Source organism: Sminthopsis crassicaudata, chromosome 6 (genome assembly GCF_048593235.1).
Source record: "Sminthopsis crassicaudata isolate SCR6 chromosome 6, ASM4859323v1, whole genome shotgun sequence".
In the NCBI taxonomy this organism is placed as follows: domain Eukaryota; kingdom Metazoa; phylum Chordata; class Mammalia; order Dasyuromorphia; family Dasyuridae; genus Sminthopsis; species Sminthopsis crassicaudata.
Window position 1 is genome coordinate 29,495,769 of NC_133622.1, and position 17,394 is coordinate 29,513,162.

The 17,394-nt window shown below is 33.3% G+C and overlaps 1 protein-coding gene across 2 annotated transcripts in view; it reads right to left on the minus strand.

Annotated features, from left to right (window-relative positions):
• The window catches only part of LOC141545636 (WD repeat-containing protein 19-like), a 128,156-nt gene that overhangs the window by 48,227 nt on the left and 62,535 nt on the right, over positions 1-17,394 (minus strand). Inside the window, exons 17-24 of one of the 2 annotated variants that reach the window (XM_074272774.1) lie at positions 14,778-14,937; positions 7,479-7,589; positions 6,902-7,011; positions 4,448-4,505; positions 2,797-2,943; positions 2,638-2,720; positions 1,701-1,784; positions 921-1,067 (exon numbers count right to left, since the gene is read on the minus strand). In XM_074272774.1, coding sequence (XP_074128875.1) covers positions 921-1,067; positions 1,701-1,784; positions 2,638-2,720; positions 2,797-2,943; positions 4,448-4,505; positions 6,902-7,011; positions 7,479-7,589; positions 14,778-14,937 — 900 coding nt within the window. The remainder of the gene's footprint in view (positions 1-920; positions 1,068-1,700; positions 1,785-2,637; positions 2,721-2,796; positions 2,944-4,447; positions 4,506-6,901; positions 7,012-7,478; positions 7,590-14,777; positions 14,938-17,394) is intronic. The other variant, XM_074272773.1, reaches the window with a different exon arrangement.

A 17,394-nucleotide genomic window follows, 5' to 3' on the forward strand; every position in this document is an offset into this window, starting at 1 on the left:
GGGAATAATAATAATAATACCGTTACTACAGCTACATACCTGATGAGATTATCGTGAGCCTTAAAAGATTTAATTTATGTAATACACTTTGTATACTTCAAAGAATTATAAAAATGTGATTAAGATTTTTACTGTTATCCTCTCATATTTTTTCTTATTTTGTTTTCATATTTTTCAGTTATGTTCTAATAGAAGTCTGAGGACAAGTAGTAACTATGCTGCTATTATTCTATTATACCAAATATTCTATGGATTATTGCAAATCTCATTAATATCCTACAAGTTTTGTTAGGGTACTGTCATAGGATCATAGATCTAAAAGGGACTTCACAGTCCACATAACACAAACTTTCTATTTTGCTAAAGCCCAAGGTCACATAGGTAGGAAGTACCAGAAGTAGAATTTGAACCTAAGTCATTTGCTTCCAGATTTAGTGCTCTTTCCACTGTATCACAAAATCTCTATGCTATGGTCCATTTTATAATTCTAAACATATATATTAGGATCATTTAAGTAAGTTGTAGGTGAATTGTGAAGCACCTACAAACAATAGAGGAAGGGAGTTTGTACTAGATCCAGTTGAGAGTCACCATGGAGTTTTGAAAAAGCTCAGCTTGGAGAAGAGTATTCCATATGTCTGAGAGTAGAAAAATAAGAGGCAGAGTCAAATTGGGATCCTATTTCAATGAAATTAGGATGGTGAGTAGGGAGAAAATGAATATGAAAGCTATTAGAGAGACAGACTCAATATGAAAAGAAAGAAAAGAGTCCAAGATGACTCTGAAATTATGAACCTGCACTGAGAGAATGGTACTGTGAGATCCTGAACACATGTCCCATCTTATACCCCTGTAAGTCTGGCCATTTTAGTACTAGATATTCTTACCCCAAAAAAGTTACAATATGACTATTATATTACCTGGCTACCATTTTGGCTCCCTCAAGGGACTGGGTTTCCCTGACAACACTAACAGCTTTTTCAGGATTCCCAAGGTGGTCCAAATATATACGTATTACATTATCCCATTGCTTGGCATTTTTATAAGCCACCACAGCTTCTTTATATCTGTAATAAATAATAAGCATGTCTTAAAATTCACATTTTGAATATTTTGTTTAAAGAACTAGAGGGCTATAATCACAAATGTGACTTTTTTTCTTTACTTATTTAAAACCACTGTTCTAATTTTCCCATTGCCTTTATTCTTCTTAAATTTTACCCTTCTCTTTACATTTTTCCCCCATTTTCCCATCCTCCCCATTCCCTTCCCCATTATTTGCTGCACTTTCCCTTTGTTCTCCTAGTCTGCCTGGAGAGAAGACCAGGCCACTGGAGACAATATCCCCAGGTCCCTGCTTGGCACTTTAGAACTCTTTAGAAGGAATCCAAATAAGTAAATGAGAAGAAATCAAATCCCAAATTAAAGAATATTCAAAATGTTAACTAAACTAAAAGATTTTCCAAGTGAGTACCTATTAACTTCAGTCTGGAACTGGCTATTCATGAAAGCAACTTAAAATCTAAATAATACTTGTAAGTGGTGTCACAAACCATCTTAAGACACTACATAAATTCATTTGCAAAAAGATATTTATATTTCCATAAAAATGGAATTCTCTCTAAATAATGTGCAATATATAATTTTTTTGATATTTTGTTAAAATAAAAGGTTTGTTTTCTTTCTGAAATGAAATTTACCTGCCATCTGCTTCCTTAGATTTGGCATACTGTAGGTGAACCTTGGGAGAAGACACATGTGGAAGTAACTCGCCAACTTTTGCCCTGGAAAATAGGAATTAAAAAAATTGTCAAATCAGAACTAAATTTTGCTTTTGCATTTTTCTTATATCCTATATCCACAAACTAATGTGTAGCTATTTTTTATTTTAAAACATATAACAGCAATAAAGTTCTTAGAAAAATCTTACATATCTTTTTTGTCACTTATGGAAATGTCACAGATATTTTTGTCACTTAAGTGACTTAAGAAACAAGAAGATAATAGTTAATATTTCCCTTGTGAAGAGAGAGAAAAGGAGAAAAGAGAGAGAGGGAGAGAGGGGGGAGGAAAAGAGAGAGAGAGAGAGGGAGAGGGGGAAAGGGAGAGACAGAGAGAGACAAAGAGAAATAGACAGAGAAAGACAAGACAGGGAAAGAGAGGAGAGAGGGACCAGAAAGAAACAGAGAGAAACAATGAGATAGATACTGCTAAAGTTGTTACCCTGATCTGATCCTATTTTTTTTCCTATTTCACTATTTAGTGAGTTTGCCTCTTCAGCAGATTCAGCAGACTCACGATTAAAATAAAACAGGAGATTCTTTCATCAGATGGTAGAAGTTCAGAAATTCATAAACTCAAATATATCATAAGGAAATAAAGATGTCATCAAGAAATACTTGAGCTAATGAAAACAATGAGAACAGTGTGGTGGTAAAACTCCTTTTACTCTTTAATATCTAATGGTTTTAAAATGTCATTATCTGTTAATTTCCTTACCTCATGTCTTTTAGTATCATTTGCTACACTCCGTTCCCCTCACACTGAGACAACACTTCTGTTCTGAATTGAGCATTTTAATTATTATTTTTTTTAATAAACAACCCTGCCCTACACATAACCGCAACAAATCCTTACCAGTTTTTACATCGGATATACACAGATGCTGCTTTATCATAATATTGTCCTTTTTCATATAACTGAGCGGCTTCTGAAAATTGCTATAATAAAAGAAAATTATTTGTAATGAACAAATCCATTAGGTAGGCATTTAATTATATAACTTTCAAAGAATACCTTCATGCTCTCTAGAATTGCTCCACAGTCCTTTTTCAGCAGTCTGCTGGGATGTTTAATGGCTTGATTGACCCCTCGGCGAATATCTCCCATGCGAATGGACATTTGAGCTACTCCAGCTTGACAGGCTTCATCATGTTCTTGATACTTAAATTTCAGAGGGAAGAAATATCTTTCAGGAGTTTGGGGCTTTTTTGTTTTGTTTTGTTTTTACCAAAAATTATTGGTATTAAAAAGTTCATGGAAATAGGAAAACTTTTTTAAAAGAACACAAATAATTTTATATTATTTTATTTTCTATAAAACAGCATAATTTCCCTGGGCTTTTTTTTTATTTTCCTGTTTGAACACAAAATTTAATCAAAATCCAAAATAAATTGTTCCATAATGCTTTGAAAATATGTCACTTCTAATGTGGCTGGTGGGTTTATATAGATAACATTTTTCAAAGCATTCTTTTTGTAATTCAGAATATACTAATTTCTGAGGTTTTACTTATAGATGTATGGAATCAAAGTGAGCCTCAAGTAAATCTAGTTTTCAATTCAGTTTAATTTGGATCAGAGCAAGTTTTCTAAATGTACACATACAAACACTCACATAAATATATACATGATAATAACCACGTTTGAAGGATTATTCTAGGTATTATAATGGGAACAAAGATATATTTCCTTTAGCACTTTCTTTGCATGATATGTAGAAGTTCTATAAATATACGCTTAATAAACAAATGGAAAAAATCTTGGTATTTTATTTTGGGATAGAAATCAGAGAGAGAAAGGGGAAGGCATTGTGAGAAAAAGGAACAGTTAAGGAAATATTCTCTGAGGTCAATTTTGATGATGGAGTGCGAGTATGGAAAAATGGTAGGTGGTAATAAAAGCTGACTAGAGCTCTTAATTTTCAGACAAATAAAGTGTTGGGTGTGTTCACTGGGATGCTATGTTTCACAATGGTGGGCAGAGCCTGAATAGGCACATAAGACAGGATTGTAAAGGGAAACAAATCTGAAAGGGGCAGCAAAAGATTCTGATCTTGGCTATACCACAATGTGATCTTAGTCAAGTCACTTAACTTCAGTGAGTTCAAGTTTTCTCAACTAGGAGATGAAGGATTTGGACTGAATGACTTCTAAGGTCCCTTCAAGTGCTTCTACAATTCTACGAGATTTTCTCAGCTGTAGAATGGGAAGAGGACTTCAAAGCAGGCTGAATAGGCTAGAATTGATTGTTAATTTTTTTGTTTGTTTGTTTTTCCAGGGAGGATGATAAAGGGGATATTAAAACATAGGCATCATTCAAAAATAATTATTGAACAAGTGATAGGTTGCTGTAATGAAACATGAGCTATGAAATGATCAATCTGAGCCATCAGATGAAACAGGAATTAAAATTTAGGCTTATGAGTGAAAGTTTGACTAAGAATTAGACCTTGGAAGCTGAGGTTAGGCAAACCAATATTCTTCTTTGTGTTTCTTAGTCATCTTTGAAAAAAAATAATTAATTTGACTCCATTTCATTGATATAGCCATGTTTATATCCGAAGTCAATTTTGTCAAATAATTAATATACAAATCTGTGCTTTTATGCATTTTAGTAAACCTCCTGAGAGTAAATTGCATTGAATCTTATAATCCTTTACATTTTACCTTATTGTTTCCAGTGATTCCTTTCTCATAGTGAGCCAATGCATTTACATAATCACCCCTACAAAGAATATTAGATATTTATTAATAGAAATTATTTATTAATTAATAGAACATTAGTAGCGGGTACTAATAGATTGTTACATTTTTGAAAAACAAACTAGATAAACCATTGATTAACTTGATTTTTAAGAAAGAAAGATGAAAACCAGATTACCAATATCAAAAATAAAAAGGTGAGTTTATTACCAATGAAGAAGAAAAGAACTGTTATTTGGAGTTATTTTGACTAATTATATGTCAACAAATTTGATAATCTAAGTAAAATGGTTGAATCTTTACAAAAATATAAATTATAAGATTAACAGGAGAGGAAACAGAATTCTTGAATAATCCTATTTTAGAAAAAAATTAAAACTATGAATGAGCTCCCTATGAAAAATTCCCTAGGGCCAGATGGATTTTAGTTAATTCTAACAAACATTTAAAGAATAATCCCAATCCTTTATAAACTGTATGGGAAAAACAGGTAAAGAAAGAGTCCCAATGAATTCCTTTTATGATATAAATATGGTTTTGACACCTAAACCAGGAAGGACAAAAGCAGAGAAAGAAAACTATAAACTAATTTCTCTAATGAATGTTGATGTAAAAATTTCAAAGAAAACACTAGCAAGAAGATTACAGAAATATATCACAGTGATCATATATTGTGACCAGGTAGAATTTATACCAATAAGCATAATTGACCATATAGAGAACAAAAATAACAAAAACATTAAAAAGCATATGAATAAAGGGAGCTTTCTTTAAAATGATAAGTAATATCTAAAACCATCAATAAACATCTGTAATGAAAATAAATTGTGCGTGGGGAAAGTAAAGCAAGAATGTCCAGTATTGTCACTACCATTTAATATTGTACTAGAAATGCTAGCTTTAGCAATAAAACAAGAAAAAGAAATTCAATTAATTAGAATAGGCAAGGAGAAAACAAAACTATCACTCTATATACATGATAAGATGATATACTTAGAGAATACTGAATATTGACATAAAAATTAAGTGAAACAATTAACAACTTTACTAAGTTGCAGGATATAAAATAAACCCCATAGAAATCATCAGCATTTCTATATATTATCAACAAAGTACAGCAGGAAGAGATAGAAAGAGAAATTCTATTTGAAATAATCATAGACAACATAAAATATATAGAAGCCTACCTGACAAGATAAACTCAAGAACTATATGAAGACATTACAAAACACTTTTCATAAAATTAAAGACAGATTTAAACAACTAGAGAAATATTGTTCATGAGTACTCTGAGCCAATATAATAAAAATGACAATTCTACCTAAATTATTAGTATACTGATTCAGTGTCAAATGAATCAAAGTACCAAAAAATTATTTATAGAATAATAATTAATAATTAAATATAACAAAAATAATTAAATAATTATATTAATTAAAAATAATTAAATTAATCTGGAAGAACAAAAGGTCAAGAATAACTAGGGAAATGATGAAAAATATGAAGGAAGGCAGTCTAGCTATAAATTACAAATCAGTAATCATCAAAACAATCTGTTACTAAGAAATAAAGTGGGGGATCAATGGAATAGAATACATATGTAATACATAGTAGTAAATATTTTTTAGTATTTAAGTATTTGATAAATCCGAAGATCCAAGTTTTTAGAGCTAGAACTCACTATTTCACAAAAATTGCTGGAAAAGCTAAAAAGCAGTTTGACAGAAACTAAGCATAAATCAATATCTCATAATATAACAAGGAAAGGTCAAAACAGTATTTGACTTAGACATAAAAAGTTATAGTTTAAGCAAATTAGGGGATGATGGAACATACTGGCAGATCTATGCATAACGGAAGAGTTTGTGACCAAACAAGAAACAGAGATGATCAGGGGAAGTAAAATGTGATAATTTTATTATATTAAAATTTTTAAAATTTAATAAAGAAAACCAGTGCCTTCAAAGATTAGAAGTAGAAAACTGATGAAAAAACTTTTTTTATATAAAGTCTCCCTAAGAAGAGCCTCATTTCTCAAAATATATAGAGAATTGAGCCAAATTTATAAAAATAAGAGTCATTACCTCCATTAATAAAGTGGCAAAAGGATATGAACAAGTAATTTTCAGAATAAATTAAAGCTATCTATAGTTATATGAAAATGTGCTCTAAATCATTACTGAATAGAGAACTGAAAGCTAAAACAATTCTTAGGAAACAGAGGGGAATGTCCACCAGTTGGGGAATGTTTGAACAAGTTGTGGTATATGATTATGAGGGAATATTATGGTGCCATAAGAAATAATGTAGGCTATCCACCTCCAAGAGAGAGGTAATCCTGAGTAATATTAAGGTAATCCTAAGAATATTACTATTTAAATGTTTTTGATATAGTGCTTTTAATAGAATAGAACATACGTAAATTCCAACTGAATAGCATACTCCTTTGATATGAATGAAATCTGATCTGGGGCCAAACATTTGGCTAGTTGAAGTGCATTGTCCCAATGCTGCAAATCTCGCCTCATCTGTTATCCAAAGAGATATTTATTATCAAAATTTAAATTCAATACACAAAAAAGCATGGCAAAGGGAAAACTTTAAGCAAGCAGAATATATTAGAAATAACAAAGATAACAAAGATCTGTAAAAATAAATAAATAAATAAATGCCTCCGACAAGAGAAAAACAAGACAAAAAACATAGGAAAAAAGTGGGTAAGTCAAATTTAATAAAAATAATCTTCCTTAATCATGTTTTCCAAAATCATATGCTATATTGGCAGAATTTATGATAATTTACTTCTCATCCCATCATTTAGATAGACCTACAGAAAAACTTCAGACCAGGAATAAAGGAAACAGTATAGAAAAAGAAAATAAATTTTTTGTAACACAAAGAAAAAAAGGCATTTTCTACCTAACATGATACACAAATGTATGGAAATACCTAAATTATCAACTAATAATAACCAAATGAGAGATTAAATAGGTACTTCAAGTGCAGCAACAGGACAACTGGATGCCAGATATAGATCTTGTGCCAAATTGAAATCATTAGTAAACATGGCAAGATGACCTGCTAACAAGTTGTGATCTTCTATTCCCTATAAATAGAAATAAATGTTAGTTTACTGAAAAGTAGATTTTTTATTTTAACAGTATTTTTATTTTTTCTAATTACATGTAAAGAACTTTTAACATTCAATTTTAAACATTTTGAGTTCCAAATGTCCTCCTCCTTCCTTCCCTAGAAAATGTGCAATTTAATACAGGTTATAAATGTGCAATCATGTTAAACACTCCATATTGGTCATTTTATAAAAGAGAAAAAAGAAAAAAATTAAAAAGTGAAAAATGTTTGCTTCCATCTGCATTCAGAATCCATCATTCTTTCTCTGGATATAGTCAGCATTTTCCATCACAAGTCATTTAGAATTGTCTTGGATCGCTGAATTGCTGCGAAGAGCTAAGTCAATCATATTGATCATCACACAATGCTACTATTGTGTACAGTGTGATGGTTCTGCTCACTTCACTAGCAAGTCTGTTCACTTCATGCAAGTCTTTCTGGGTTATTCTAAAATCCTCCTGGTCATATTTCTTAGAGCACAATTGAATTCCATTGCATTCATATGCCACAACTTGTTCAGCCATCCTCCAACTGATGGACATTCTCTCCATTTCCAATTCTTTGCCACCACAAAAGGAGCTGCTATAAATATTCTTGTGCAATTAAGTCCTTTTCCCTTTGCTAGAATCTCTTTGGGATATGGACCTTGTAGTGACAGTACTGATCAAAGCATCTGCTTTGTTAGATAGAGTTAGATAGGCCTTCAGGCTTAGCTCTAAACTGTTTTCCATAATGATTGGATCCATAACTCCATCAACAATGTATTAATGTCCCAATTTTCCCCACATCATCTCTAACATTTATCATTTTCCTTTTCTGCCATATTAATCAATTGGATAGGTGTGAAGTGGTATCTCAGCGTTGTTTTAATTTGCATTTCTCTAATCAATAGTGATTTAGAAAATTTTTTCATATGACTATAAGGAGCTTTAAATTCGCCTGTTCATATCCTTTGATCGTTTTATTAATTGGGAAATTATTTTTCTTACAAATTTGATTCAATTCTCTACATAGTTGAGACACTTGCTGTAAAAATTGTTTCCCAACTTTCTGCTTTCCTTCTACTCTTCATTGCAGTGGTTTTGTTTCTGGGAAAACTTTTAATTTAATATAATCAAAATTATCTATTTTACCACTTATATTGCTCTCTATTTCTTGTTTTATAATAAATTCTTCCCTTCTACATAGCTGACAGATGAACTATTCCTTGCTCTCCTAATTTGCTAATGATATTACCCTTTATCTCTAAATCATGTCCTCATTTCAACAAAAGAATCTTGGTATACAGTGTTAGATGTTGGGCTATAACTAAGTTCTGCCATACTATTTTCCAGTCATTCTAGTAGTTTCTGTCAAATTACTGAGTTCTTAAATTAAGTTTTTAAAATGCTTCTCTTGAATCTTGTATTTGAAAACAATTTTCTGTTCAGCTCTGATCTTTTCATAAGAAATGTTTGAAAGTTTCCTAGTTCACTGAATATCCATTTTTTCCCCTGAACGATTATGACCAATTTTGCTGGATAGTTGATTCTTGGTTATAATCCAAGTTCCTTTTGTTTTCTGAAATATTATATTCCAATTCCTCAGACCCTTTAAAATAGAAACTGCTAAATTCTGTGTATTCCTGATTCTTGTCTCTTCAATATCTGGATTGTTTTTTTTTCTGGCTGCTCACAGTATTTTCTTCTTGACATGAAAGTTCTGAAATTTGGCTATTTTTTAAATTCCTGCGTATTTTTATTTTTAGGATGTCTTTCAGGAGGTGTTTGGTGGATTCTTTCAATTTTACCTTCTGGTTCTAGTATATTAGGACAGTTTTCTTGATAATTTTCAAGATAATTTCTTGAAAGATGCTGTTGTATTTTTTTAATCAGGGCTTTCAGGAAGTCTATTTTTCAGGTCAGTTATTTTTTCAGTAAGATATTTTACATTTTATTCTATTTTATTCTTTTGATTTTGTTGATTGATTCTTAATACTTCCCACTTGCCCATTCCTAATTTTAAGGAATTTTTTCTTCAGTGAACTTTTGTACCTCTTTTTCCATTTGATCAATTCTTCTTTTAAAGGAGTCATTTTTCCTCAGTTAATTTTTGTACATTTTCCCCTCATATTTTGTCCTTTCCTTACCAAATTTTAAGTCTTTTTCCATGATTCTCTTGCATAACTTTCTTTTCCCAATATTTCTTATTGCTTCCCTTATTTGATTTTTAAATCCTTTTTGTGCTCTTGTAGGAGGACTTTTTGGGCCTGAGACTAATTTGTATTTTTAATGCTTCTCATGTAATTTTTTTTTGACATTGTTGTCATCTTCTGAATTTGTACTTTGATCTTCCTTGTCACCACAGTAGCTTCCTATGATCAGGTTTTTATGTTTTGTATTTTTTTTGCTTGTTTTCCAATTCATTTCAGGCCTCTTAAAGTTGAGCTCTATTCCTGGAATACAGAAGCACTGTTTCAAGCTTCCTGCATGAGGGACCAAAGGCTTGGTCACTGGCTTACTGTGCTGGACAATCATGGAAGAATTATGCTGAGAGGAGAAGAAGAACCCCAAAGTTGGATGCTTGCCTGCTGCACTGGAGCTGAAGACAACAACTGTCATACTGTGCTGCTGCCTTGCTGAGCAGAGACCACAAGGCCTTGATTACTGATCTGTGCTGCCATTAGGGGCCTCAGCTGGTTTGCTTGGACACAGCCTGCACTGGGCTGTGTTTCCTTTATAACCAAGTGAGCCATACATTTCCTGGAGTGCTTCTAAGTTATTTTGGACTGGAAAATTATTTCACCTTGTCTTTTTGTGGACTCTGCTGCTCCATAATTCATTTTGGAGATTGATCTAAAATTGTTTTGAGGGAAATTGTTTTGAGAGCTCAGGCAGCTTGTTGCTTTTCTCTGCCATATTGGTTCCACCCTGGAAAATAGATTTAGTATAAAAAGTAGATTTTAAGAGACATCATGGTACAATAGCAGAGGCTCTGAATTTGGAGTCAAAGGTCCTACATTCATATTCAGAATCTGCCATGTATTAATTTTGTAGCCTTAGACAAATCCTATAAACACTCTGATTCTCATTTCTTCATGTATAAAATAAGGAGTCTGGACTAGATGATCTCTAAAGCCTATCATCCTATAAGTAATAAAATCATAAGATCTTTGCTTTTATATATTTTTGTAGAACATTTGACATGTAGAACATCTGACATGCCATTATGTAAATTGCTATATTCCATTTTTGTTATAAGCCTGAAAAGCCTAAGAATATGAAGCTGATTCAAATCAATGATTTTCTAAAATTTAAGTACTACAAAAGGCTTTGGAATACAAAGAAAAAAATAAACAATCCATGTCTTTAAAAAAATTTATATTCTAGTGAAGTGATACAATATTTATACAGATAAGTCAATGCAATTTAATATAAGTGGGAAAGCACTAATAAACAGCAGGACAGGAATTAGAACTACCTATTGGATATTTCTAATTGAATATCCTATAGACATCTCAAACAACATATCCAAAATAAAACTCCTTATTTTTCCTCAAAATTTGGTAATGTTCAGTTATTCATTTGCATCTGACTCTTTGTGACTCCAAAGACCATCACATACCAGTCCTTTTTGACCTCTACTATCTCTCAACATCCAAGATCATGTTCATTGGCATTGCCTATCCATTTCATCCTCTGCCTTCCCCTTTTCCTTCTATTTTCTATCTTTCCTAATATCAGGATCTTTTCCAATAAGTTCTATCATTTCATTAATATAGCCAAAGTATTTAAGTTTCATCTTCAGTATTTGATCTTACAGTTAACTGAATTAATTTCTTTAAATATTGATTTTCTTGTTGTCCAAGGGACTCTCAAAAATCCTTTTCAGCACCTCAATTTGAAAGTATCACTTCTTCAGTACTTAGCTTTCCTTAGACTCCAACTCTCATAGCTATACATGGTTCCATAGCTTTGACTATATGGCCCTTTTTGGCAAGGTGAAGTCACTCCTTTTTAGTCTGCTGTCCAGATCTTCCACAGCCTTCCTTTCAAGAAGGATCTTTGAGCTGATAATATAAAATGTTGACTGACTCTGCTTCCATTTCTACTCCTTCCATTTGCCAAGAAATGATGGACGAGTTGCCAAGATCTTAAGTCTTTTTATGTTAAGCTTTTAGCCAGCTTTTATATCCTTTTCTTTTATCCTCAAGAAGCTTCTTAATTCCTCTTCACTCTCTGCCATCAGAGTGATATTATTTGCAGACCTGAGATTGTTGATATTTCTCACAACATCTTAATTCTGGCTTTTATTCATCGAACCTGACATTTCACACGATGTATTCTGCATAAAATAAAGTGACAATATAAAGCCTTGGCATATTCCTTTTCTAGTCTTAAATCAGTCATTTGGTCCATGTCCAGTTCTAACTGTTGCTTCTTGGCCCACAAACAAGTTCCTCAGGAGACAAATAAGACAATCTGATGGTACTCCTGTCTCTGAGTCCCATTTTATTGTGACCAACATAGTCAATAGTGTGGTCAGTGAAGCAGCAGGTGTTTTTCTGGAACTCCCTTGCTTTCACCATTTGGTTTTTAGTTCCTTTGACTCTTTGAAATGTACCCTCCTGTTCACATATTTCTGAAACCTAGCTAGTGGAATCTTAACCTTGCTGGGATATAAAATGAGTGCAATTATTTAATAATTTGAACATTCCTCAGCATTGTCTCTTTTTTAAATTTTATTTTTTAGCATTGTCTTTCTTTAAGATTGGGATGTAACATGGTCCTTTGGCCACTATTGAGTTTTCCAAATTTGCAGGCATATTGAGTTCAGCATTTTCACAACATCATCTTTTTAGGTTTTAAAATAGCTCAGCCGAAATTCCACCCACCAAAATTTACCCCTGTTCTAAATGTCCTTCTTACTGTTGAAGACAATCACCTTTACAATTACATGCTTACAATGTTAGTCTCATTCCTAACTCATACCACATATCTATCCAATCCGTAGCTGAATCTTATTTTTAAGGAACTGTACTGAGTCCAAGATTCCTCCATCCCATTTTCCCCTCAAAATTCTATTTTATTCAAATGAACCAGACGGAACTCTACTGAGTCTAAGATTTCTCTGCTCTGTTTTTCCCCTCAAAACTCTACTTTATTCAAACAAATTATAAGAATAGGTTCAGGATATGAATAATTTAATTGAAACAAGTAGGAAATGTCAACTGCTTTAAATTACAATAAGCAAACAGGAGCTTTGTCCAACCTTCTCATTTGCAATCCTATGCATCTTTCCAGACATTTCTTGAGCACTGTGCTAACAAACACAAGTCAGGAGACTGGGTCCTAAAGGACCAGTCCAATGTCCACATCCACAAAACAAAAACATTCAGAGCAGCACTTTTTGTAGAATTGAAACACTGGAAATCAACCAGTCAGCATTCATGAAACATCTACTCTGCACCAGGCACGGCAGCAGATAAAAGGGCCAAGCCTGGAATCCTGAGTTAAAAATCTGACACCCTTTCTGTCTCAGTTTCTTCATGAGGAAAATAAGCTGGACAAGATAATGGCAACTCACTCCAGCATCTTTGCCAAGAAAATCCCAAGAAAATCATAGAGTTAGATACAACTGAAACAAAATGTATCAGGCCCTGTGCTACAAATTACAAAAACAAAAATGAAGAATCCTCCTGCCCTCAAAGAGTTTATATTCAATTGGAAACAAAGTATGCGCACATAAACTAAGAAATGGCTGAACAAAATGTAGCACATGAATGTGATTGAAGATTATTACACTGAAGAATCCTTAGCCTTTTTCAAGAATTAGGTCAAATGCCATTCATTTGAGACCTATCACAATCCCTCTATTATTAGTACCTTCCTACTATTTATATTTTTATGTATTTTGTATTTATTTATCCTGGGATATATATTCTCCTGATACTCCCCAAGGACAGGGATTGTCTCTGTATTCTAAACACTTAGCACAGTTTGAGAGATGCTTAGTATCTGCTTTTTGAATTGGGGGGGGGGGGAAATGAGAGAGAAATTCCAAGAAACATCTTGGAAAAGTTGTATAAATTAGTGCAGAATGAAGGCAGAAGGAGAGCAATATTCAGGATTATAACAATGTGAACGAAAATACTAAGGCAGATGAATTCAGGTTAAAACCAATGAACATTATTGGTTCGAGATCAGCTGTATCAATCTCAAATAGAAATGGACAGCTGCAGGCACATGTTATTAGAAAATTAAAAATTAACATTATCTATATTTATTGTATTTTTATTTACTGTGTTCGACATTTCCCAATTATATTTAAATCTAGTTCAGGCAACTTGGGAATTTTACAGCCCACCTGTGATCTGTGGTAGTGCCAGGAGGTTTACCCTCTGTTCTAGATTATAAATGATGAAACATAGCTTCCACCTCTTGTGACCAAGGTTGGGGAAAGCAGTTATAGATGCCAAATGTTTCATTTATTGACAGTTGTGGCCCTTTTTAATGAGGCTTTTTCCCATAACATTCTCTATTCCTTATGTCTTCTCTTGGTTACTTATAGTTCCCCATTTCAGTGACCTAGAGAACACCTTTCTTTGGGCATTCTCTCAAACTTTCCATTTTCATTTTCCCTAATTAAAATGTACCTTTTCTCTAATGATAATCCCTCCAGGCCCTGTTCTCTGCTAAGTGCTAATGGATTTAAAGCAGATAAATTAATCTATGCTAATACATTGGCTAATTGATATATGTCCCTCTGAGGTCATCTAATAACACAGATGACAGAATGTTAGAAGTGAAAGGAACCTTAACTACTCAAAACCCACTGAGCTTTATAGAAGCAAATAAATATTCAAGCTCAGAGTGCCCGAATTTTAGGATTTTAGGTTTTCTAACTGCTAATCCAATATTCTCTCCACTAAAAACATATCTGACACAATTATACTATATATTTTCAAGGATTCTCTTAAGAAAAGATCCCCAAAACATAAATTCAGCGTCAGTCCAGTGACTGGATAGAATATTCTTTAGAGACCATTCAAATTCACCTCACAGAGGCAGTTTCTCATTCTTCCTGTTTGTAGGGCTGTGCCTATATTCCATGACTAGCAATATAATCAAACAACTCTTTCCTCTATATTCTCCCCCAATATATGTAAATTCCAATAACTTACTTTTATTTGTTCCAATGACATCACCATCCCAACATTTCTAATTGTACGATACACACGCGTGGCAAATTCCACTTCCATGTGATGCAGACAGGCGCTGCCTAACTGATTCCAAGCAGATGTTTCATTTAGAAGTTTGCATATTTCCCATGCTTCAGAAAATCTATAATTGGCAGAAGAAATTTGTCCATTTATGTTAGGAAACCACAGTATCCGTGTTGATATTCCCTCAACTTCCTTAACATCTCAATTCTTCAATTTCTTCAGCTCTCTTCTCTTCCACTTTAACTGTTTCACATAGGAATGATTACACTCCTAATTTTATCAACAATTTTCCACTTCTACAATCAAAAACTTTGAAATTCCTTTATTAGATCATAGATCATAGAGATCATCATCTTTCCTTAATTTCTAACTTAGCCTCTCTAATAGTCCTTGCCCTAGCACTTCAAACATTCTTCCTTAATCTTTAAAAATCTTCATTGAGCCCTATCAACTCCCTCAAACTATATGGTCTTATGCCTTTTCTTTCTTTCAAAAGCAAAGTCATTAAGTTCTGACCTCTATTTCTTTCACTTCTCATTCCCCAATTTTATGTAATAATGGCTTCTGATCTATTACTCACCTGAACCATTTTCACCAAAGTTATGTCAGTGAGCATTTCTCAGTTTTCCTTCTCAATCTCTCTAAAGCATTTGAGGCCATTAGTCACCCTTTCCTCATGAATACTCTCACCTCAATATTTTTCTTGGAGGACTCCTATTTCCTTTGAGTCTTACCCATCTGACTAGTCCATAGACAGTTATGGGCATATCCCCAAAGCTCTGACCTAGGCCCTCTTCTAGCTCTACACTTTCTCATTTGGTGACCTCATCAGCTTCAATGGGCTTAATAATGATGTCTATGTAGATAATGTCCAGAACTATATATTCAGCCCTATTTTCTTCTAAGTTCCATTTGAGCTCCATTTCTATGAGACTTTTCAAGTTACATGTCCCACAGGCATCTCAAAACCAACAGGTCCAAAGCAGAGCTCATTATCTTTTTCTGAGAGAAGGAAGGGCAGAGAGCTAGCTAGCAGGGATGCAAAAAGGATAGAAACAGAACATCCCTGCTACAATAATAAAGAGTCTTATACATATTTCCCTAAAATCTTCATTTTCAGTCTAAATATCAGGCTACTTTGTCAGATCTTCATCTGACATGGCCTCCAATCCCCTCACACAACCTGGTCTCCCTGGCAACTTCAGTCCTTCCTAAAATGTGGTATACAGAATTAAACATGATATGCCAGATTTCTTCTTCCCCACCAATTTATAATCTCGGAAGTCTACTGCAGATCAATAAATTAGGTGGTCCTTGCCTTTCCCAATGTGATTACTAAAGAATATAAAATATTTAGTTTTACAAAAAAAGTCCTGGCTTAATGAATAGATAGAGGATACTTTGAGAATTTTATACTTCTCAAATTAAGACTATAAATTTAAAGTTTCCTTTAAGTTTGACTATTCAAAATAAAAGCCTGATACTTGCACATAGGCATGAAAAATTAAAGCTGGTCCCACTTGCAGCTACCACAAAGGAATATTGCTAATTGTGATTCACTCACCTATCACCTGATATATTGGACTTATTCTTGATTCTGACATCAGTATGGATTTTATTTGTGTCTACTAATGAAATCTCTGGGCTTACATTCCTCCTTACTAGTTGCTCTCTTTCCTTCCTATTTCTTCTCATCTGTACTTCATCAGATCACTTTAGTTTATAATTTTAGAAAGCATTGAATAGAATATACATATGAATATCAAGATTGTCCAAGTGCACTTAGCACCACTACATTCATTTAGTTCCCATTCTAATCCCTCTAGCAACAGAGAAGACAAGAAACTGAAAAAATCAGTTCTAAATTTCTTCTCGTCCCATCTCTTGCTTTACAGGTAACTGGGTAAAAAAGTAACTCATTCACAAACAGTGCAGTCACTGAACTACACTAAGTAAAGGAACAAACCACCTCAGTGTTTCTCCTAAAGGATGCGCTACATTAAATAAGGAGAGAGGAAAGCAGCCTTTTTTTTTCACCTTTCTCTGGAGTCCTCTCTCAGTTTTACTGTCTGAGGTAGCTACACCCAGAGAAGAAACACTGGGAGGGGAATGTAAATTGTTAGCACTAATATCTGTCTGCCCAGGTTACATGTACCTTCGGATTCTAATGTTTATTGTGCAACAAGAAAATGATATTCACACACATGTATTGTACCTAGACTATATTGTAACACATGTAAAATGTATGGTATTGCCTGTCGTCGGGGGGAGGGAATAGAGGGAGGGGGGGTAATTTGGAAAAATGAATACAAGGGATAATATTATAAAATATATATATATATATATAAAATAAAAAAAAAAACAGTTTTACTGTCTAAGCTATACCTCTCTTCTCCTTAAAGTGGAACTACATCATACATTTACACATCTGTCTCTGTCACTTGAGCACCAGAACAGAGTTTATTTGATTTCCTTGAAGGGAATCAGTTAGCCAGACTACTAAGCTCTCATAAAAAACAATCACCTAGAGCAGGACAGGAAGGGCTACTTGATCCAACAGACTTTCTCCCTCTTC